We start from the raw sequence: 24,513 nt of genomic DNA, 5'->3' as shown, positions 1-24,513 counted from the left end.
AAATGTACATTAGTAAAACTTGTCCACCACCAAAAGCAATCAGATTTTCTATATTTATACCACAGATGTGGTGATGACAGGTTTGTGAAAAAAAATTGAAACCATGTCATAAATTGAACTTCTCATACATGTCAGATAGTTTCATCTGCCCTCTGCTCATTACCCCATCTCAGAGGAGACAAATGTCAACATTCCAGGGATCTCAGCAGTTTCAGACAGATGCTTATAAGTTGTTCTTGAGAAATGCAACTTTCTTCCACCTATTTCCACCATTTCTCCCCAAATTATAATTGTCTGGCATTATGCAGACTTGAACCTGACAAGCTTAAGCTCCAAATGTCATCAGTTATCAGGGATAGTAACACTTTCCTTATCCCACTGAATGCCAAGAATGCTTTTTCCAATGGGATACAGCACTTGTTTCTTACTCTGGTAGACTGTGGAAGTTCAGATCTGAAGATTTAATATTAGTTATACAAAGAAGCTATTTTCAGTAATACTGAAAGGTCTCTAATTTTTCTCTTCCTCAGAAGCCTGTACATTTGGATCTACAGAAGTAAAGTAGCCTGTCTTACTGGAAGAGTCTCAATTAAGAAAGAGGAAAATAATGTCAATAAAAATTACAAAGCTTCAAAATATTTCCATTATAGTTTATTTTAAATACATGACATAGAAAAATTCATGACAGCATGGTCATTTATAAAGGTTTCATTGACTCTCATTTGGAATGACCTACATAACTCGTTTGTTGCTTCACCACTCATAAATAATGTGTCCATGCCAAATGAATACCATTACACTTTTACAACAAACTACAACATTTAGTAGTTGGTAGGCAGACAAAAATTGTTCTGTAAATGAACAGATGTAGAATTTTATAGGGCATTCAATATTGTTTAAAACCTGTTTAGTTAATCCAGTTTGAGGGGAGCTGTGAATTGTACTATTAGTTGTGTTTTCAAAATACTCAATACTACTATGTTTTTATCAACATATTTTCTAAGAAAGGGCAGTTCAAGGTAGGTGCCCTATCCTAAAGACCTTATTCAGTCTTTGCTTCATCAAAACTTAAAAATTTATGTCTAATCATATGTATTTAGTGTATTAATTTTTTTAACTTACCCTGGAAGAAACCCTGTCCCAAGCTTGCTTCACCATAGCTTGATCAAGTGACAATTTACCATCTTTACGTGAAGACTGGATTACAAGTTCAATCTGTTTCCTCTTTATTTCATACTGGACTCGGAAGTGTTTAAATGACTGCATGAAAAGAAAATCAGTACAATGAGGCATGGAAGGAAAGAACAGGACATGTGTGGGTTAAGGTTGGCCATTTTACAATTCTGAATTGATAAAAGATTCTATCCTTCCCAAGTGGGAATATGTATTTAATTATGAACTTCCTTGAAATACATTTTTATTAAACGTTTTAACAGGGTAAGAGACTCAAGGGACCTCTGTAGGGATACAGGACTCCTCTGTTTTCCTCCAGTTATTAGGTACCTGAACCCTACATGAAAGGCAGAAATTACTGTTGAACACAACTAGCAATTACATTCAATTAGCTTTTAGCAGGTTAAAAGAGGGGGTTGGAGCCTCTCTCAGGCAGAGAAAACTAGGTTTTGGTACAGAGATGGCCTGCATGGAAACTCCTATGAATAACCATATTTGAAGTTTAGGTTGAAGTTTATGATGTGGTGTTACCAATAATGCCAAACCCCAGGAAGAAGCAGGACTCTGATACTGCAAACATTTATGTATTTGAGTAATTTTACACACAAGTAGCCCTGAATGCGCTGGGACTATTCGCTTGTGTACCTTTACTTATATGCATAACTGTTTGCAGGATCAGGGCCTCCATTTGAAATTCATACATTATACATATAATCTGTTCAGCAGAGGATGGGAATTCCATCTGCTTCAAAGATCTACCATGATTTTTGAACCAGCATCTTACAATCAGGAGCTGGTCCTGAAGCTGTCCTATGTGTGGCACTCCCACTAAAATCAACAGGTATTTTGGCTGTGGTAGGACTCTGACAGGAAGACTTATGCAAGGCCGGCTCCAGGCACCAGCTTACCAAGCAGGTGCTTGGGGCGGCCACTTCAGAGAGGGGTGGTACGTCCAGCTGTTCGGCGGCAATTCGGCGGACGGTCCCTCACTCCTGCTCGGAGCGAAGGACCTCCCGCTGAATTGCTGCTGCAGATCACGATTGTGATCGCGGCTTTTTTTTTTGTTTGGCTGCTTGGGGCGGCCAAAACCCTGGAGCCGGCCCTGGACTTATGGTATCAAAAACATAGACTTGGGACTTCACTGCTGAATCTGACAAAATAAGAAGCTAGGCTGTGAGGTAAAAAAACCTATGATTTAACAAAAACTGCTGAAATCCACTCTTTAGAGTTAAAGCAGTTTAAATCCAGAGTCACACATGAAGTTCAACAGACTTCTTCAGGATTCACACCAACAACTGATTTCAGAGTAGCAGCCGTGTTAGTCTGTATCCGCAAAAAGAACAGGAGTACTTGTGGCACCTTAGAGACTAACAAATTTATTTGAGTTACTCCAAATTCACACGATTATAACTGAGCAGAATGTGACCCAAATACATATATTTAATAATAGAAGGAAAATACAGTAAACTGCAGGCAAAGAAAACTGCCTCTTTATTTCAATGATTTTAGGACCGTTGTCAGGGCCTAGATCATCTCCTCCCACAGCAAACCCCAGGGCAGGGTTTTCAGAGGGAGCAAATCTCTACAAACCTCCCTGACATCATCCTGTTAGAGGGGCAGAATTAACCGATCTAGAAAAGGTGGTAGGATCTGCACCCAAATTAGGCAGGGGAGACATATCCACTGGAGGCAGATCCTATGCCTCCATATTGACTCTGGCTCTTATCACACCCACACATTCCCCGCTCCCCATGTAGCATGGCTCCACTGGAGCCACACTATCAAGGCCTCCCCTGGGCTATGACTGCCCCAGTGGAAGAAGGGGTTTCCATTAAAATATAATACAGGCCTATTCTGCATTAGCCATTTTGACTGATTTCTAGGACCTGGCTGGAGGGGAGTGAAATGTGACCTCCACCCCTGCCCAGGGCCTGCCCACTCTTCCTCTTGGCCCACCTCCCCTTCAATTATTCCCCATCACAGAACCTCTATCATACAGAGCGGCCTCTGCAGCATCCGGAATGTATGTTTGGGGAGAGAGGACTTAGCTGCCCCTAGCTGCCCACCTAAGGGCAACCTAGCCCTTCTTCCATCCTGCAGGAGGCAGATCTGTGTTAGACAAGTCCCCTTTATTTGAAGATCTAGGGGGCACAATGTGGGCATCTGCAGACTTAGATTTGTTTCAGCAGTGAAACACTGCATACTTTTGTACAGTCAGCATACTGTATTAGTTATATGGAAGAAGGATACAAATTCAGGTGCACATGTTGCATCAAATCATGACAAAAATCTTCCACCATTTAAAGTTTTCCACAGCTTACCTGGTATTTTTCCTGTAAGCTTGCTTCTACCATCTGTGTCCTGGTCAGGTCCCTTTCGAACTGTTCTACCCAAACTTTGAGGTCTCTCAGCATCAGTCTATCTTCTTTCTGTGAGATGGGAAACCCAAACAGCATTGTAGATGGTTATTAGTCAGTGCCAAAAATAGGCAATATATTACTCTTTCCTAGCAGGCCAATTTCATTTACAGAGAAAGTCAATGTAGACATTTGGGTCAAATTCGACTGTCTATTATCTGCATGCAACCTGAATGAGTGGGGTTGCCTGGATGTGAAAGTAGAATTTAGACCCCTAGACATGAGGTTCATACTAGCAAGGGGTACTGCAGTCTCACATGGAACATAGTGTCACATGGAGTTCTCATTCAAAGCCAATTTAATGTGCAGCCACTGCAATAAATCACAACTAATTTTAATCTGCCACAGATTAAATCACAATTTGTTCACAGTGAATTTAAATGAAGGTCAGTTTGTTTGGAAAAGGGGATTATTCCTGATTTTATCATTTATTATCACTTATGGTATTGATGATAAACAGTGTGTCGTAATGACATCCTACATTACCAGACTATTGGCTCCCTGATTTAAGTGCACCATCTGGTATCAAATAGCAAGTTGGTATAAATGACAAATGCTTACATATTCTACCGTTTTAGTTAGGACAAAAAAAAAAAACACCATTGCAAGGTACTGATCGTCACAGTTTCTTTTGCTTATATACCACAACACACTGATCTTTCTACATTCAATAACAGTATACTGTTCTATTAGAGGACTTGTTTCAACATTGCTTTAGTACGGTGTACTGTCAATTACACAGTTCTTATTAATGCTGTGTCCGGAACAATGTGATCAGAGAGTCAGCAACAGAAAAATACCAACAGGAAATCACAGGTCTGTAAGCTAGTCATATCAGGATTTAGCATATGATAGAAGAGGCATTTGTGCAATGTGTAAACAGCCTAATCCTTAAGCAGGATGTAAGTGACTGATTGAGATTTGCACACAGTAGGCCACATGCACCTCTCACTAACACTAGTGTAACTCAGGAGTAACTCCATTGAAATGAATGAAGATACACTCCTGTAAAACCAGTCAGAGGAGAAGCAAGCCCATTAGATTCAACTAAACCCATATTATGTAGTAACCTAAAGTATGTGAGTAAGTTTCAAACATCACACCAAATTAGTGGATTCATGCTTACAAAACTGTAGAGGAAATACCTATATGTTTTTAAAGCAACTGAAATGTACTAAAGAACAGTCATTTTAAACTTAAATATTTAAGGTTTAAGGTTCCCTCTTTTACCAAAATCCTCTCATTACAGAGGGTTGTCAGGGAGTCAGTTATAGCTCTCTAATTCTCAAGCTGCCCTCAGCCCAGAAGTAAATTAAAGCAACCCTGGGGAGGCTATTATTTTACAACCGTTAGCTATGGTCTCTTTGGGCCATCCATGAGCTGAGAATTGCTGTATGGGAATGGAGCAACCCACTCCCTCCCCAGTCCCTCAGCGCTGAGGCAGCAGGATAGGCAAAACTAGCACAGGAGCCATTTCCACCGGCTGTATGCCTGATGAGAATTCCCTTCCAGGGGAGTTCTCAGCGGGATAGCTGCAGCCAGATTACATTCACTTTGCATGCATCTTGTGGAATCATTTATAGCTGTGCAAAGTATGTACAAAGGGCTTGTCTACATGGTCTGGCAGTACACAGAAAACTGGGGTATAAATCTATAGCGCTCTGGTCTGCTGCACACTAAACAGCTATGTATACCCTGCTACCGCACACTGAAAGTTCCATCGTGTGCTCTGATCTACAGCAGTGGGTCAAAGTGCACTACACAGGGCCGGCTCCAGGGTTTTGGCCGCCCCCAGCTGCAAAAAAAAAAAAAAAAAAAGCCGCGATTGCGATCTGCGGCGGCAATTCGGCAGAAGGTCCTTCGCTCCGAGCGGGAGTGAGGGACCATCCGCCGAATTGTCGCCGAATAGCTGGACCTGCCGCCCCTCTCCGGAGCAGCTGCCCCAAGCACCTGCTTGCCAAGCTGGTGCCTGGAGCCGGCCCTGGCACTACGGAACTTCTAGTGCACGATAGCAAGGTCCACACAGCAACTTAGTGCACAGCAGGCTAGTGATTTGTACCCCAGCTTGCAGCACACTAAGTGTTTATAAAGACAAGTCTAAAATGGGTGTAAAACACTACCATTCTGACTTGGTGACTGACTCTATAAGCCACATAGCCATGTGTGGGAATCAGGCCCAAGATTCTTTGAAACACAGAATCAGCAGCAGCAAGAACATGTCTACATTAGCTGAAAGTAGACTTAAGAGTTAAAATAAATCCTTCCATAATGTCCTTTGAAGACTGCTAAACAATGTGTACAATCTTGTCATCTAACAGCAAAGAAAAAAAAAGTAGCTACTTCTATATGCAGTAAGATTGATTTTTAAGACATTTCAGTTCTAAAAGAATGACAGGCATCAAGGTTTTGTGTTATTCCTCAACTGGGCTTCCATACAGTCTGTATCTGATGTATAAATACCAATGGGTGGGAGATACTCAATAGGTTAGAAAACTTTATGTGATCTTGTGTGTAACACAGAAATGATATGCTCACTTATGAATATGAGAAGAAATAGTACCTCCCCTGCAGTCAATGGGAGTCTTGCCATACGGCCAAGATTTAAGCCCTGAAGTTTAGCTCTTTACTCCATATAGCACATTGTATAGTGGCACACAACCTCTGGGTGAAATTCCTGATCCACTGAAATCAATGGAAGTTCTGCCACTGATTTCAATGAAGCCAAAATTTCACCCTATATGTGTATATTCCAATACCATATTTCATAGAAACCATAGAAATGTAGGAGTAGAAGGGACTCAAGAGACCATCTAGCCCCCACATACTGAGGCAGGTCTAAGCATACATAGACCATCCGAGACAGGTGTTTGTCTAATCTGCTCTTAAAAAACTCCAATGACAGGGATTCCACAACCTCCCTTGGTAACCTGTTCCCGTACTTAATTATCCCTCACATATTTGAAGAGTGTCATCAGGTCCTGCTTCAGTCTTCTTTTCTCAAGACTAACCGTGTCCAGTATTTTTAATCTTTCCTCATAGCTCATATTTCTTTTGAGCATTTTTGTTACTCTCTTCTGGACTTGCTCCTATTCGTCCACATTTTTCTTAAAGTGTGGCACCTAAAACTGGACACATTACTCAAGCTGGGGCCTCCTCACCAGTGCCAAGTAGAGGAGGACAATTACCTCCTATGTCTTATATACAATACTCTATTAACACACCCTGGTATATCTGCCTTTTTTGCAACTGCATCACATTGTTGACTCAGATTCAATTTGTTATCCACCATAACCCCCAGATTTTTTTCAACATTACTAGTGCCCAGCTAGTTATTCTCCATTTTGTATTTGTTCATTTGATTTTTTTCTTCCTAAGTGTAGTACTTTGCATTTGTCTTTATTGAATTTCAGACCAATTCTCCAATTTACCACACTATAAAAAAAATTATTCATGTTGATAGATATGGCCCCACTATAGAGAAGGGATCAAATTTAGCTATGCTGTAAAATCAACCTAAAGTAAATGGATTTGTATTTACTTAAACAAGTGATGAATTTGGCCCAGAATGTTTCTGCTTAGGAATAATCATTTGTTAATTTCTTAAACTTTTAGCCATGCTCCTATTTTACCACTCTGTTTTTGCAGCCTGCTTCACTGGACTCTTTTTTCTTTCTACACACATTGGAATATATCTCTCAGTAACTGTATCTGAGGCATCAATATAGCTCTCTGTGTCTCAGCCCCACTTGTCAGATGAGAGGTTCCTTGGTTGATATATAAGCAGTTCGAAGACCACCTTCTGATTATAATGGTTGCAAGTACAACTTCAGTGGTAGTAGATGGAAATGAATCACAGTTTCTTAAGCACCAAAGGACCTACCATTCATACCTCATGTCTGATGAACTATCATATTTAACACAAGGCATTTATCAATGCTTAGTGCTCTGCACGCTCAGTCAGAAACACTAAAAGGGTACATTTCTAAATAGGCAAATTATATTCTGAAGACTAGCCATCTTGAACAGCATATGGACTGGAGTGTAAGCAACTATAAATATAGCTGGCTAGTGGAACTAAAATTATTCCTTTTAGGTAAGAGATCTGATCTCTAATCACATTTGCCTGACATTTAATTTTTCTAATTTTCTGCAGTTTATTCCCTGCATGTTAACCCTAAATGACATTTTAAAGTAATAGCTTATCCTGTTATCTTTCCATAAATATTCATTGATTTTGCAGAGAAGAGGAACTGAATAAGAGCACAGTGCTCAACAGCCAATGAAAGCTAAGGCATGTAATTAAACAATGGAAAAGTGTTTCTGGCTTCACCTATGACAAGAAGGTGAGGCAGTTTAAATTAACCCAGAATATTTTTGACCCAGTCAGAAAGTCAAAACAACTTATAACAGTTTTTAAATTGATGCCATTGAGGTTAATTTGAAAATTACAAAACCAAGACACTTTGCTAGACAGCTAAGTATATACATTTGTGTATCATAAGGAGTTTAATTACAGATCGAAAAAGGAGTACTTAGTTGGATTATCCAGTTTTCTGATATGTAATTCAGAATTTGTTAGGCTATTCAAGTCCAACAGCAAAATTTTCAAAGTTGGGCCCTTACAGGTCAGCTCTTAAATCCATATTTAGGCAAATAAATAAATGGCCTGATCTTCAGAAATGCTGATCTATGATAGATTCAAGAGCTCAGCTACTCTGAATATCAGGGCACTTGTTAAGGTGCCTAAATATGAATTTAGGTGCTCAACTATGGTCTCTAGTTTGAAAAATATGAGCACATAAAATTTTTACAAATAACACTCCTGAATTTTCTACACTCAAACATATGACTTTACAAAGCTATATACCATGAATACCATTGCAAGTAGAATCCTGAGAGGAGAGTTATGGGCCAGATTCTCTAGTCCACTACAGACACTTTGCACTGCTCAAGCAGCACAAAGTAGTAATTTTTGGCAGTAGCTGGCCAAAGGGAGAATTCCCTTTACATAGAGGACCGTTACACTGACATAAAGCTGTCAATGTGGCAGAGTTACCTCCTGCACTAGCCACTTGCCACACTGACACAAGTGGGGGGAGGGGTCATGTCAGGCGGATTCTAGAGTACGGAAGCTCCTCTATACTACTCTGTTCATCCTCTGGTGTGAGGTCAATGAAGGAGCTTACACCATTGGCAGTGTAACTTAGAGCTGCTCCTCAGTAACTCTAACTTACACCAGGGCTGGGCCATGCAGCACTGGGGAGTTGCAACAGATCCCTCATGGATCCTTTATCTATCTGCTCGGGTAGGGTGGAGAATCCAGCCCCTACCTATACTGATATACCTATTTTATCTCTAAGTCTAGTATATAAAGTACGGTATAATTACTTGGTTATATGTAGTATGAAAGCAATCCTGACTGATACTTAGTTGAAAATAGTCTTGTGTTGAGTTAAAAAAACCCTTAGAACATGTTCATTAATCAGATGACATAAGAAAATAAATGTATCCTGGTTGATTGCAGTGACCTTAGTGATAACCATTATTTACCACCAAATGGATTTTTTTCTGGACCCCTAATTTCATCTCTCATTTAGAATGTTCATTTCAAAACAAAACCATCTGTTAAACTTCTAAGTTCAGAATTTCAAAGCTGCCTCAAAGGCCCAATTCCCAGTAGAAATTAATGAGCACTGGACACCCAAATGCTAGGCACCTTTGAAAATGGCACCCTCAAAGTCATCACAGACATATGGTAATAAAAGCTTCATTAAACCTCACACTGTTATGCATATATTTTCTCTTTCAAACACATACAATATATACCACAGGTATGTGAAACAACCTAATAGCTACCCAGTGGTTTTCAAACTGTGGGCCTGAGCTCCACCCCCACCTGGGGGCAGCAGGGCTCGGACTCCAGCCCCCTCTCCCCTCCCTTCTCCCCCCACCCAGGGTCGTGTAGTAATTCATGGAGGATAGGTCCATCAATGGCTATAAGACAGAATGGGCAGGGATGGTGTCCCTAGCCTCTGTTTGCCAAATGTGGGAATTGGCAACAAGGGGATGGATCATCTGATGATTACCTGTTCTGTTCATTCCCTATGAAGCACCTGGCATCGGCCACTGTCGGAAGACAGGATACTAGGCTAGATGGACCTTTGGTCTGACCCAGTATGGCCGTTCTTATGTTGTCAGAAGGGGGTCATGGTGCATGCTGAACTCTATCTATCTACAAACATAGATAGATAGATCTTTTCATCTATCCATCCAACCCTGTCTTTCTATATATAAACTTAGATTTAACAAAACCATAATGAAGCATAGCCTGAGATACCCTATGTATAAGTTGATCTGCTTTTCTACCATATCGCTATAGAATTATTTACTAAATTAAGTGTTAGTGAAAAAGTTTATAGGAGTAACTGGTGTGACAAAGTAGCAAGCAGTAACACTCAGTTGAGGGATATGTTCTTATTCCAGAGTGTTTAAACCTTACTTTTAATTTAGGAATAATAATGAAAAAAGTTGGGATTGCTTGAAGTGTGTCCTGGCAGTATGAAGAAACAATGGATAGCCAATTAAACCAAACCAAACCAAAAAGCAGAGCAGATACAAAGAAGTACAGAGAGAAGAAGTACATTAAAAAAGTCACTCATCTAAAGAAACAGAAGTGACCTTCTTGGAAAGAGAGGTTCATATTATCTGAAACTTCTCTGAGGCAAGTTATTAAATATTAATGTATTTTTGTTATCTCAGCAAATCCAATAAAGGAGTTTGGTTTGCAAACCAAACCAATGCTTTTGGTCTATTAGCTACTGCTAATTTATGAACATATTTTATAAGGAACAACTAAATTTCCAACCACCTTTTAAGTGAAATTATATAGATGGACAAATGGGTTATGTCTGAGAAAAGAAGACTACACTCACTTCTATACTCTCACTCTAGCTCATTCCCCTTGCTGCGTGCATGCATTAGGATGCTGGCTTCTTTCTGGCCAATCAATGGCAACAGCATGAGAGATGGCTTTGGAAGAAGTTACTTTTATGGCTCTTGTGGCTGGAAAAGCAGTCCCTTGGCTGCAGTGGTTTTTAAGAAAAAGTGACATTGTGAAGTCAAGGTCTAGAGCTGCTATAAAGGGTAAAACGCTGGATGCCTGTAGTGATTGCATCACAAAAACAGCACAGAATGACTTTTACATGCTTAATTTATTTTGTTTTCCACAGTGACCTGACACATTTGATGTTTTACACTCAATCTACCTTTTCTGGAACTGGAAATTTTTTCTACATTGCAATAGCACAGCCCAGTTATTGGTCCAAAATACTATATAAACCCTGTATCTCCACTCTTAGTTTCTCGCCTCCATAATACTAAGTACCAAAAAAAATGGTGGCTGTATGATGTTTATTTTAAGCAATCATTTTTTACCACAATTGGCCTCTCTAAGCTCTGGTAAAATAGAAACTGTGTATGTTCAGATTCAGCAGTTCATGAGATCAATCTCTGGTTGCACATTTGCTGCTCTGTGTAGCAGAAATGGCATTGCCTTACAAATTCAGCTGTCCTCCCACAGATATTGAAGCAAAATTACTACTTGCCCCATTCAACTTTTTAACTTTTTAGTCTGACTTAAAATGTAAACTGTGATATTTAGTCTGAGCAAGCCTTAGCTTGCAAAAATACCTCTATTAATGCAGAGTGGTAGTGTTAAAAAGAGAGAAAGAATCAGCTAAAATCGTAATGAAATTCCGTCACTATTTAGACCAGCTGCTATGGTAGCCCTCCAGAAACCAAACACTTACTTTGCAGATTTCAAACCACACTTTGTCCAATTTTCACCAACCCTTTAAAAGTCAGAAATTGGGCAACCCAAATGAAAAGCATCTTAATAAAAAAAATGAGATATTTATTTTAGATGATATAATTTCATAGTTAATCTTGGCCTGCTATCATTTCAATTTTCCTTTCACCTGGCTAATCATTTACCATATAAAAATGTAATGCAGTATATACATTTTTTCATAGTTTGATATATTAGTATTTACAACACTAGACTCTCTATATGTGCAATATGCAATGTGAATTAAAGATACTGTGTTGCACATAAAAGAATATCCGGGAAAGCATTACAACTAGGTATGATGTTGCCAACAGGATTAGCCATACACTCCCAGCTTCTTTCTGTGTGTGTAAGAACTGCATAAATTAAGATGCTAATATTTGCTGGAATCTGTGTGTGATGCTCTTCCAAAGTCATCATAATGGGCTTGGCAAGGACACAGAGAACATCCTAAATGACAAGAATCTGCTATCATGGGAAATATCAATTTTAATGTTGATGATACTCTCTGACAAATCATGAGTAGATCAGATCCAAAGTGTTTGTGGTGCAGAGTAAGCCTCTTAATCCTTTGTCTCACAGAAATCCTTTACAATAATACAAGTGTGGAGGTTGCCAAGTGAAGGATCTCAAAGCAATAAACCAAGAGAATGTATATCAAAGCCAGACTCTACCAAAGCATTGCCATTCTGTTGATATTCGTCTTTCTCAAAAAGCCTCTGCGGCAATCAGTTCCAGATTAACCAATCCATTGGTGATGTGAAAAGGGGCAGCTGGTGAGTTCTTCCTCAAGGGAATTAAGATTTCTTGGAAGTAATAATATAAGATTAATGATAGCTAAAATTAAAAATGTTGGTGTGCTACTTCTTCTATCATTTATTTTTCTTGGACAAGCCCACAGCCTGCCAGCTGACATTCAGTAAAAAATATAGGCTTCCCCCAGGTTAGTATAATCCGGGTGGTATCTCTGGATTGTTCAGAAACCAGACAGCAAGCCATGGCTCCAATGCAAACCCTATTGAAGTCAAAGGCAGTCCCTTCCATGGACTTGAATGGGCTATGTTTCTGGCCCTATGTTCCTGGAATTTAAAACAGATGCTAATAACTCAGAATTTCCAGAGTCTAATTTCCAAACCATTTCCCATGCTTGTATTTTAACAAAACAGGATTACAGGAAATGTCTATTAAAGTTCAGCTGCATCATTTTAAAACTCCTTTGAGAGTAAAACTAAAAGGCCTTGACAGATCATAACAGGCATCCACAGCAATGATTTAAGCAGTGCAACATTTATTCTTTACAGTTCAGGGAAGTGCTAGTTATATCAAAGTACCTCTAAATCTTTCTTAGGCCTGGTCTACACTAACCCCCCAAGTCGAACTAAGGTACGCAACTTCAGCTACGTGAATAACGTAGCTGAAGTCGACATACCTTAGTTCGAACTTACCGCGGTTCAGACGTGGTCCACACGCGGCAGGCAGGCTCCCCGTCGACTCCGCGGTACTCCTCTCGCCGAGCTGGAGTACCGCAGTCGACGGCGAGCACTTCCTGGTTCGACTTATCGCGTCCAGACCAGACGTGATAAGTCGAACTCAGAACTTCGATCCCCAGCCGCCGAACTAGCGGCTGGGTGTAGACCAGCCCTTAGAGAAGAGAAACCCACAATGAGAAGAGGTGATTCTGGACAGACAGGCAGACATTTGACTGATGTCAAATGAATAATAATTTTGTTCTTGTTATTCCAGATGATCCATTAGGGAGCTCCGTAGGATAAATCAATATCTTCCTCCTTTTCCAACTCATGCATCACAGTCACTGGTGGTTTAGCCAAGGAAGATCAGATTATGCTCCATTCTGAGCGCCTCAATATCTCTCCACAATCAGCCACAGGAACTGTGGCTGAAAAGTGTTGGATATATCTTCCCTCTTCTCTCCTTTGTCAGAGGCTGAGCAGATTGTCTCTGCAGTGTTTCCAGCCTCTGACAACTCAAGGAGCAAATGATCAGGATTAAGAACTAAGCCATGGTCTCTTGCATAGAGCACTACCATTTAGAAGGGAGGCCAGTGCCAAAGAGCATGTGTAAAATTGAATCAATAACAAGAAAAATCCTTGACTGAAAGCACCTTTTTAAGGTGAAAAATCAAGCCAGACTGTGCAATGGAAAGGAGACCTTCTTGCCATCATAACTAACTCCCAAGTCCAGAAGATCTTGATGGAAAAAAGCAGTGATGGAAATATAGCAAAAATAACTCATTCCTTCACGTAATACATTATTCCACTTTCACTGCCATTATGTTTGAAAGCCACCTACAATTTCTTAGGGTTACTCAGGCCTGGCCTCCTCCTTAAAATTTAGGTCAACATAGCTACAGTGCTCAGGGGTGAAAAATCCACACCCCTGAGCACCATAGCTATTCTAACCTAATCTTTGGTGTAGACACAGCTAGGTTGACGGAAGAATGCTTCTGTCAACCTAACTACTGTCGCTCGGGTAGGTGGTGTTTCTATAGCAATGGTAAAACCCTTTCTGTGACCATAGGCAATGTCTACACTATGGGGTTATGCCATCATACCTATGGCACCACAGATATGCCACTATAGTCCCTCTGGTGTAGACATGGTCTGAGATTGCTACTGTTCACCAGAGCTACTCCTGCTCCCTCTGCCTTCTGCTGTTATCTGCAGGGTCACTACTTCCATCATCATTCTATTCTCTCCCACTTCAAAATTGTTACTAGTGTCCATTTACAACATTGGCTTCTTTTATAGTCAGCTAGTCTTTTCTGGACAATGGTCTTTCTAGCTCTGGTGGTTCTTCACTCAGCTGCTCTTTTAAAAAAAACACAGATAACCTATATGTTTTGAAAATAGATGTCAAAATATGCCCATTATGTGCATAAGCAACTGATTAAAATGGAAATGTAATGGACACCTACATCATTCTCCTGCATTTCAGTTGTATTATGAAGATCAGGATAGTGTTTCAGGAACTGTGCTACGTAGGTCATGATAGACTTTTCGTCTGGCTTGTCAACATCCACATCTGGAAAAGTGCAGAATATATAGTAAATTAATTCATAATTGAACAGCAAAAATGTTACATACCATTGAAAAACTTTCAAACAAAAATTAGCCTATCCTAGTCCAAAATTTGATGCAGTATAGTTTACGTAAAGTACCTTCAGGATCAAGAAGTCTTGGGATTCCTAGTTCTGTTTCTGCAATTGTGAAGGCCTCATTTAGGTTTTCCCTATTAGATCTTCCTTTCACTTTCTCCATGTCCACTAGCTCTGGACGAATAGCATGAATAACTGAATGAAAGGCAACACCACTCCTCCAACTTCGTCCAAAATCTTTGACTTCAATTCCAGCCTGCCTTAAAATTTAACAAAAAGAAAAAAAAGAGACAATATATCAGTCTAGTCATATGAAGACACAGGATACAACGTTATGTTTTCTATCAGTGGCCAAGAGTGCATTTTCCAATATGCCTCAAGCTAAAATTTCTATTTCCAGTGAGCTGTTTGGTTACATTAAGCCCCATGTGTTATGAGCAAATGAACTACAACGCTGGTTTTTGTACGTGAGACACTACAAAGTATGTTGCTATATAAAATACTACTCACTATTCCCTCCCCCCTTACTGACTCCTTCCAGTCTTCCTTCACTATAAGTATACTTACCTCATTATCTGCATCTGGATTTTTAAAGTAAATGATTACAATAATATTTTTCTCTTTTAAAATAACATCCTAGGAAGTAATGTCATTGTGGTTCAGTCCAAAAAGGTAATGTGGAGTACTTTCTTACAGTTCTTGTTCCGTGCATGAGCGATAATGTCCTCTCACAATATCCAATCTGCCTACACTGCCACTGTGAAAGAGGGAACCCAAGGGCATGTCTACATTACACGCTGGATTGACAGGCAGCGATTGATCTAGCAGAGGTCGATTTATCGTGTCTAGTCTAGATGCGATAAATCGACCGCCGAGCGCTCTCCCATCAACTCCGGTACTCCACCAGAGCGAGAAGGGTAGGCGGTGTCAAAGGGGGAGCGTCAGTCATCGACTTACCACAGTGAAGACACTATGGTAAGTAGATCTAAGTACATCGACTTCAGCTACGTTATTCGCGTAGCTGAAGTTGCGTAACTTAGATCAATCTCCTCCCCAGAGTAGACCAGGCCTAAGTGATTAGCACTATCCTAAAGAGAAAATAATCAGCAATGGGTAATACTTAAATTTTTCAAAGTAATTCTGAAAACTATATTCATGTCCAGATACTGAGGTCCTTACCCCGCTTTTTATTCAGTCCTTATCCAGGCAAACTTCCAGTGAGGCCATCTTGCGGCCTTCAGGTGCTTGCCCTCTCTTTGGGTAGTGTGGAGTCGCAGGGGTAGCTTAGAGGGGTTTGTTTTTCATGGAGGCAGTGTCTTTCTCTGAGGGCCTGATCCAAAGCCCACTGAAATCCTTGGAAAGACTCCCAATCCCTTCAGTGGGCTTTGGATCAGTTCCTGAGGGCTGTTCAGGGTACCCCATGCTTTCAGATGGCACAGCCTGCTCCTGCAGTGCAGCCATTCTACTCTGTGAGTTTGTATAGAGGGATGGGGACCATGATGCTCCTTCCTCTCCCCATGTTTGGATCAATTTGGTTGCTGTATTCACCCATCACTAGAATTTTTCACTTGCCACCTGTCTAGATGGTGCTGCTATTGGCTTTCAGTAGTCTGTCTCTCACTGCAAACAATTTTGTAGGAAGAATGTTATGCCAAAGTAGATTGCATTGAACTGTAAATTGCCTTATACTGACTGCACTGGTGTTATAGAGACCCGGGCATAGAGTTCTATGACATTATGATCATATTTACTCTCTCTGGGGCTCCATTCTATTTCTCTGTGCTGGTTGTTCTCCCTGGATATTTTTGTGGATGTCTGTATGTTCAGATAATTATTTACTTTATTTGAACAATTAAATACAGTTTATTCTTTTATGGCTTTTGGGGGAAGGATCTGTCTTTTTATTTTTCTTATTGTGGAAGCAATCAGATCACTATTGTCTCTTTGATCTAATTTACTTTTGTTTTATGCTCTCTTTGGAATTGGCAAACATAGGAGAATTGTACCAAATGAAGATAAATGTTTTGAAGCTAACAAGCAGGTGCCCTGTTAAACCTCTGAGCCAATTTAGTTTAATAGGAAATGAAAATTAATGCAATTTATATAATAATATGTAACTGTGAGTACCAATGCTTAAAGCATGATAGTCACGATTTTCAACAACTCGCACTCAAGTACAATTGTATTCACTCACTGAGACAGAAATGACAGAAAAGCACAGTTGGTAAAGAGTGCCCTTTCAATATGGGACAAACGTTGTATGAAAGGTTTTGGCAACAAGAGCCAACACTGTGCCATTCTGACAACATCCAACTCCCCTTCCGGTTTTTCACTGTCTCAGGGATAATTCTGCTTCATATACCATAAAATGGGATTGCTTTGCAAATGTAATCTAAATTATTATTCATTATTATTATTAGTATTATAGTAACACCTAGGAGCCCCAGTCATGAGCCAGGAACTGTAAAAACACAGAAAAAGAACTCCAGTCTTAAGTAAAAAGCTTACAATCTAAATTAATTTGTGAATTTAACTTACTTTGCTGCTGTGTACTGCACCCACTTTAACAAAGCCTTCTTAGCGTTTCCTTGAACTTTGGTTACTACCTTCCGTTTTGTTGGTGGACTTGCAGCCTCAGAGCTGACGACACTGTCCACAGAAGATGTACTGCTAGACAATGACTGCAGCTGTGGAAGGTTGCTTGTCAGCTCTTCAATCTGTGTTTAGAATGACATCAGTTTATTGTAATACTGATATTTATTTTAATCATAATGAACAGGATATTAACAGGATTAGACATGGGCTAAGATTAAAAAACATAAAAATAATGAGCAAGATTTAAAAAAAAATCCTAAAAGTCACTTCATAAATCCTTATTTAAGTGCCTAAATAAATGGCCTTTTCAGACCTGCTGAGCATCCAGCAACTGTTGACTCTTACTGATGTCCTATTGCTTGAACAATGTGTAAACGTATCACTTTACATAGCATTACACATTCTTATGCAAATTACTAGTTCATTGTACTGAGATACTGGCCCGAATTCACCACTAGCACAAAGAAAATACAATTCCATCAACTTAAATAGAGCTGCATCTCCTGATGCCATTGGTGAATTTGAATCAGAGTGAACACTTGAAAGTGACCTTTCCAAATATGCTACGTTTAACCAACAATGGCCAAAAAGAGGGCATTTGGTGGTAGCTGGGGAAGTTAACAAGGCCTCGGTCCTCTTCCCATGACCTCCTCAAAATAGTTAAAGTGACTCTGATGACCTCATTGTAGTAGTTTCATTTTCATCCCCAAACTAGTCCATTCTTATGGCTTGATTCTGAATGACTGGATGTCTCTAGTTAGGAGAAGTCTTGCAATGGAATAGTACAGGGGTGTACATTAGCAAATACCGGTGAGGCAATTCGCAGAGCACTTATATGCCCCATGCCTGGCTCAAATGAAAACCATTAGTTCCACACTTTTAAGAGCATTACATTCACAACTTGGTTTTAATAGGAAATGGATATATATATGGTTGGCACATATTTGCCTACTTGAAGAAACAAAGATTCAGAGAGTTTAGACTGCTCAGAGAACATCACAGAACAGCTCAGTACCTTAAAGAATCAGGCTCTCCTAGAGAGTATCAGGGATTGGCAACAGCTGCTACATGCCCATACACTGTACCAGCACTTCTCTGGTGCAAAGGTTGCTTTAGAAACAGCTTGGAATAACAGCTCTGCCAGGTGAGAAGTGCCCCACTCATCTCAGTGAGACATTAACTCAGTTGCCCAGTGATGATAATTTAAATGTCAACATGGTTAATTATTGCATTCCTCATGTAAGAAACGAGAGGGAGAATCTCAGATCTGCACAATTTACTGTAATAATGTTGGTGCCACATATGCTTTGCATTTGGGAGATACCACCACTTTATTTTTTCCCCTGGTCAAGAAGGAGCCAAGCCCAAGAAGCCTAGCAAAGCCCATGGGCCAACTGAAGCCATGCCAAGGGGAAGCCAAACTCAAGGAGCCCTGTGGAGCCAAAAAGGACACACAATCATCTCTTTGTGAGCAGTGTCTCATTTTGTCAGCTCAGAGGGGCAGAGTCTGAAGAGTAACACCATCTTTTTTTCCCATTTTGACCCCTGGAGAGCATAAATGATTTCCACTCTACCACCCACAGTGTTGCAGGGTGCATTCGGCCTTTACGGTTCCCTACTGGAGGCCCCATGGTCCTATAATACCCTGCCCCAAGAAGCAGTGAGCTGAAAGGAAAAGAGCAGCTAATGTGGGTCCTTCAAGCTTGCCTAGAGAGGACTCTCTGGAGTAGTCATTTTGAAAGCTAGAGAGATATGGCTCTCCAAGGGATAGACGGGCTATCACAACCAATCAGGGCCCTGCTGGCCTAGACAAAAGGAGCTGCCCCTGGGACCAGAGGTGCAAGGAAGGGGGCTTCTCTCTGGCCACAGAAATTTGAGGGATAAGAGAAGGTTACTCACCTTGTGCAGTAACTGAGGTTCCCCTTTAGGTGTCTTGGCACCCTGTGCTTGTAATCAGAGATTTGTAGTAGCAGTGCCCCGGTTGGCCACGCACGCACAGCAGCTGTCTTGCGCCGCTCTGAATGGCCACTTAGCGTGCGCAGCCAACCATCCTTCTCTACGCCAAAGAGTCAGCGTGAAACTACGAAGTAGAGGGGAGGAGAGAGGGTAGTGGAGCACCCACAGGGACAACCATCTCGAAGAACCACAGTTACTGTACAAGGTGAGTAACAGTCTCTTCTTCTTCAAGGAGTGTCCCTGTGGGTGCTCCACTTTAGGTGACTATGGAACAGTACCCCTCGATGGAAGGAGGGGCTTCGGAGTATCTTTGTTGATGGTGGATAGCACCGAGAGTCCAAACTGAGTGTCAGCAGAGGAATGTTATTCCAGGGCATAGTGTTTGGTAAACGTGTGGGCCGAGGCCCAGGTAGCTGCCCTGCAAATGTTTACAATGGGTACATTATTGAGAAACGCTACTGACGTGGATAGCACTCTGGTGGAGTGCATACGAACCCCAACTGGAGCCGGGGTGTTGCTCTGATGCTATCACAGGTGGATACAGCCAGAAATCCATTTACCTAGTCTTTGTTTAGAGATCGCCTCACCCTTCGATCGCTCTGTGACTGATAGAAAGAGACGTGACGATTTTCTAAATGTCTTTGTTCTAGGTAGAAGGCCAGAGTTCTACGGACGTCGCGAGTGTGAAAGGATGCCTCCCTAGTGTCGGTATGGGGTTTCGGAAAAAACACAGGTAAGTAAATGGGTTGGTTTAAATGAAATGAGGAGGCTACCTTAGGTATAAATTTGGGGTGGGCTTTTAGGATCAGTTTGTCTTTATGGAATGTGGTATACAGCGGGTGTGCCATTAGGGCCCCTAGTTTTCCTACTCTTCTTGCTGAAGTGATCGTGATAAGGAAGGAGACCTTCATCGATAGATGTAGCAATCAGCAAGTCGCAAGGGGGTCGAATGGTTTGCCCATGAGGGTGTGTAGCATGAGGTTAAGGTCCTGCATAGGAGTAGGGTCTTTCAGAGATGGGTAGATGTTAGTCATGCCCTTTAGGAAACACTTAGTTGTTGGGTGAACAAAGACGGTGGTTCCGTCTACCTTATCATGTAGTGAGGTGATTGCAGCTAGGTGCACCTTTGTGGAACGAAATGAGGAGACATGTGGTTAGCCTCACATCAGGTGCAGAATCGTATCCACTTCTGAGTGTATGTTTTCCGTGTGCTCGGCCTGCGGCTAGTCAAGAGAATGTCTTTAACTTCCTTGGAGTAGTCATTGTCCAGCCCCACTAGCCATGGAGTAACCAGGCCTTGAGGTGAAGAACCGCTAGGTTGGGGTGACTGACTCAGCTGTCGTCCTGTGTCAAGAGGTGAGGAAGTAGTGGAAGAGTTAGAGGTGGTTTCACCACCATCTGCCTCAGGTATGGGAACCATGTTTGCCTGGGCCATGTGGGTGCAATAAGTATGACCCTGGCCTTATCCTGTCTGATTTTGTGTAGCACCCAGTTCAAAAGAGGAATCAGGGGGAAGGCGTATATTAGTGACGCCTCCCATTTTGTAAGAAGGGCATCGCCCAGGGAGTGCTGACCGAGCCACACTTGGGAGCAATACTGAGGGCATTTTGTATTGTGAGCCATTGCGAATAAGTCTATAATAGGGAACCCTCACCGGTGGAATATGATCAGGAGAGTTGGGTAGTCCATCTCCCACTCGTGGGTTTGTGAGAAATGGCTGCTCAGTTGGTCTGCCGTGGTGTTCTGAAGCCCTGGCAGGTAAGATGCGGAAATGTCTACATTGTTGGAGATGCATCATTGCCATAGGTGTAGTGCCTTGATGCCAGAGGATATAATCAAGCTCCCCCCTGTTGGTTTATATAAAACCTGCAGGCTGTGTTGTCCGTGAGGACTTTGATGGTATTGTTGTGGATGAGTGGAAGGAAGTGCTCGCATGCTTTTCTGATTGCTCTGAGCTCTAGAATGTTTATATGTAAGTTGGCTTCCACGGGATCAGCATCCCTAGATAGTGTTGTTGTCCAGATGAGCTCCCCATCCCATGTGGGGAGGCATCCGTGGTGATGGTTATGGTGGGAGCTTTTCATTGAAATGGGATCTCCGAGCAGACGTTTTGCGGTTGCAGCCACCACTGGAGGGAATCATTCACCTTGCGGGGCATTGTGAGTCTTTTGTGGAGGGAATGCCTGTGTGGTATATAACAAGTGCAAAGCCAGGCCTGTAGGCATCCCATATGTAGTCTGGCATGTTTGACTACATAAGTCGTAGGAGCCATATGTCCCAAGAGTTGTAGGCAGGTCCTGGCGGACGTTTGAGGACTATCTGTGACCGTAGTTATCAGCGTGGTTAGGTTGAGGAATCGCTGCTGGGAGGCAGTCGAGGTAGGCCCCTATAAACTCTAGTTGTTGGACAGGGACCAAGGTGGACTTTTGGACGTTTATTTGAAACCCTAGGTTGGAGAAGAGGGTTATTGTGGTTTGTGTAGCTTGAACTGCTGCCTGTTGTGTTGATACTCTTATGAGGCAGTCGTCCAAGTATGGGAAGATCATTACCCCTTACGTGCGGAGGTGAGCTGCAGAAATGGCTAAGACTTTGGAGAATACCCTTGGGGCTGTCGATAATCCAAAAGGTAGCACTTTGTATTGGTAATGTTGATGGCCTAGTGTGAAGTGCAGGAATCTTCTGTGCGCTGGATGAATGGTGACGTGAAAGTAGGTGTCTTGTAGGTCGAAGGACAAGAGCCAATCTCTTTTCTCTAATGCCGCAATTATGGTTGCCAGGGTTACCATTCTGAAATGCTGAATCCTCACAAACTTGTTGAGTTTGTGTAAGTCCAGAATGGGTCTCCATCCACCGTTCTTTTTCTGAGTGAGAAAATAATGGGAATAAAACCCTCTTCCCCTGTGTTGAGGTGGTACTCGTTCCACGGCTCCCAGTTGCAGGAGGTGGTTTATTTCCTGCTGTAACTGGGGCGTGTGAGAGGGGTCCCTGAAGAGGGATGGGGTAGGTGGGTGGGTAGGGGGAGTAGAAGTAAATGGGATAAAGTAACCCATCTGGATAATTTCCAGAACCCATTTGTCTGTAGTGATGTTGTTCCAGACTAGGTAGTGTGGTAGCACGCGGTCTCCAAATGGACTGGAGGTCATCTGATATTCCTGGATGGGAGAACATAGAAGTCTCAAGCCCTCGACCGATATTTCAAAACGATTGATGTGATGCTGAAGCTTGAGACGTGGCGGGTTGATCTTGGTTCTGCCTGCACCTCAATTATTTTTGTTTGCGGTATTGATCGTAATATCTCTGGGGTTGGGTGTACAGAGTAGGGCAGAATCTTTGAGTGTAGAATCTGCCCTGTTTCTTCTTGTTTGGGGGGATTTAAATACCTAACGTCTTCAAGGTGGTTTTCAAGTCCTTTAAGGTATGTAGAGATGCATCTGTGATTTCCACAAATAGTTTTTGTCCCTCAAAGGGCAGGTCCTCAACTGTGGCTTGTACTCCCCTAAGGAATCCAGAGAGGTGGAGCCTTGATGCTCGCCGCATGACCGCAGACGTGGCAATATAACAAGCTGCCATGTCAGCGGAATCAAGGGAGGCCTGTAGGGCTGTTTTGGCAATTAAGGAGCCCTCCACAATGTTAGCTTTGTGTTGTTGTTTTTTTTATTCCTCCGACATTTGTTCATAAAAGATGTAATTTTATTAAACAAGTTGTAAGTGTATTTCACCAACAGAGCAGGGTAGTTTGCTATGCAAAATTGCAGTGAGGCCGAGGAATAGGCTTTGCGTCTAGAGAGGTCAAGGCTTTTCCAGTCTTTGTCATACGGGGTAGTTTTTGGCTAGTGCTGTTTTCCCCTTTGGTTTACTGCCTCCACGACCAGTGAATTTGGAGCCGGGTGAGTAAATAAGAACTCAGCCCCTTTCGCTGGTACATAATATTTTCTGTCTGAGCATTTACAGGAGGGTGGGACTGTGGCAGGTGTCTGCGATTTTATCTTTGTAGGATCCATTATAGCAGCATTGATGGGCAGAGCTATCTTTGCTGATGGGGATGCCTGCAGAATGTCAGTAAGTTTGTGCTGGGTCTCTGGCAGCTCTGCTAGAGAGATGTCCAGGGATTCTGCAACTCTTTTGAATAAGTCCTGGAGGGACTTGAAGTCATCTCCTGTGGTGGGAGGCAGTGGCATAATTGTTTCATCTGGAGACGAGGATGAAAAATGGGTGGGTGGCAGTGTGCCGCCTTCAGGAGCCTCTTCCGGCTCCCTCTTCCTCCTGGGCCTCTGATGGTGGTGGGTTCGTGGGTGAAGGGTACCAGGTGCCCTTGACGCTGGTAGGTTGGGGGGTTTAAGATTCTGGGCTCTGTAGATTGCCCATGAGTCCCAGTATGGCCAATTGGGTGGCATAACAACGGGCAGTGGCATCCATGGTTGTGCCTGCTAGCTTTGCCCTTGCATAGGTGGTTGTTGGTGAGAGGGTCCCGGTTTCAGGGAGAAATGACAAGGGGGTATAAAGACCTGATTCATCCTCTTCATCCTCATCACTAGATAGTGGAGGTACAAATTCACTAGGAGTGCTTATTCGGCTCAGTGTTGGTCTGACTGGGGTACCATCGGTGCTGAACAAGGGAGTCCCCAGCGTGGAGGTGACTAGGAGATCCGTGTGCCTGCTGAATTGGCACGGTACCGGGAAGCTCAGTGCCGGGAATGGGAGTACACTCTAACTTGCTGTTGATGTCAGAACTGTTGGTACCGCAGACTTGCTATGCTGTGTGGGTACCGAGGGTGACCTCATTGCAGTACTTGGTGCCGAGGATTTCCTTGGCTCTGCCGGTGCCAAGGTAGATGTTTTATTCTTATGGCGCATACCTGAGAGAGAGCTTACCTGTGCTGGGTCTTTAGCGCCGTGGGATGTCTCCCTACCGAACATTCCCGGTGCCTCGCGGTCCGACAGTTTCGGTGCTGTAGATACCAGGGCAGATTTTCCACCCAGAGATCACTTTCTTTTGGGAGAATCTCTCTGTGGGGATGTATGGGTCTGCTTTTTCGCATCCTTTTGGAAGCAGGCTCCTTGGTAACAGGCTTAGAGGTAGAACCCCTGTCAGAGGCTGCCGATGGTGATCGTTGGCCCGGAGGCATTCTGATCTCAGTGTCGGAGGCTGGTCTGAGGGATTTTTCCATCCTTAACAGTTTAAGTTGGAGATCCCTCACCTTTCGTGTCCTAGCAGTTGACTTTTTACAATGCGGACACTTCTGGGCAATATGAGTCTCTCCGAGGCAGCGGACACACTGAGCAGCGTTTGAAACCAAGAGAGCCAGGCATGGCTGAGGGAAGGAGATGAGTCCCGCACTTAGCTGTTGTTATTCAAAGTGGGGCCTGCTGGAGGCAGGGTGAGTGAAAGAAAGAAACTATAAAGAAAATGA

General features: G+C 42.3%; 1 protein-coding gene across 1 annotated transcript in view; it reads right to left on the bottom strand.

Moving 5' to 3' along the window:
* LOC112105257 (nesprin-1-like) overlaps positions 1–24,513 on the bottom strand; it is a 121,522-nt gene that overhangs the window by 53,933 nt on the left and 43,076 nt on the right. The window contains exons 6-11 of the mRNA XM_026649535.1: positions 17,090–17,268; positions 14,615–14,811; positions 14,372–14,478; positions 10,090–10,140; positions 3,495–3,602; positions 1,123–1,260 (exon numbers count right to left, since the gene is read on the bottom strand). Of these exons, the coding sequence (XP_026505320.1) occupies positions 1,123–1,260; positions 3,495–3,602; positions 10,090–10,140; positions 14,372–14,478; positions 14,615–14,811; positions 17,090–17,268 (780 nt within the window). The remainder of the gene's footprint in view (positions 1–1,122; positions 1,261–3,494; positions 3,603–10,089; positions 10,141–14,371; positions 14,479–14,614; positions 14,812–17,089; positions 17,269–24,513) is intronic.

The sequence above is a fragment of the Terrapene carolina genome, unplaced genomic scaffold (genome assembly GCF_002925995.2).
Source record: "Terrapene carolina triunguis isolate 2854851 unplaced genomic scaffold, T_m_triunguis-2.0 Scaffold85, whole genome shotgun sequence".
Taxonomy (NCBI): Eukaryota; Metazoa; Chordata; order Testudines; family Emydidae; genus Terrapene; species Terrapene triunguis.
This window is presented reverse-complemented; position numbering and strand designations above follow the sequence as displayed.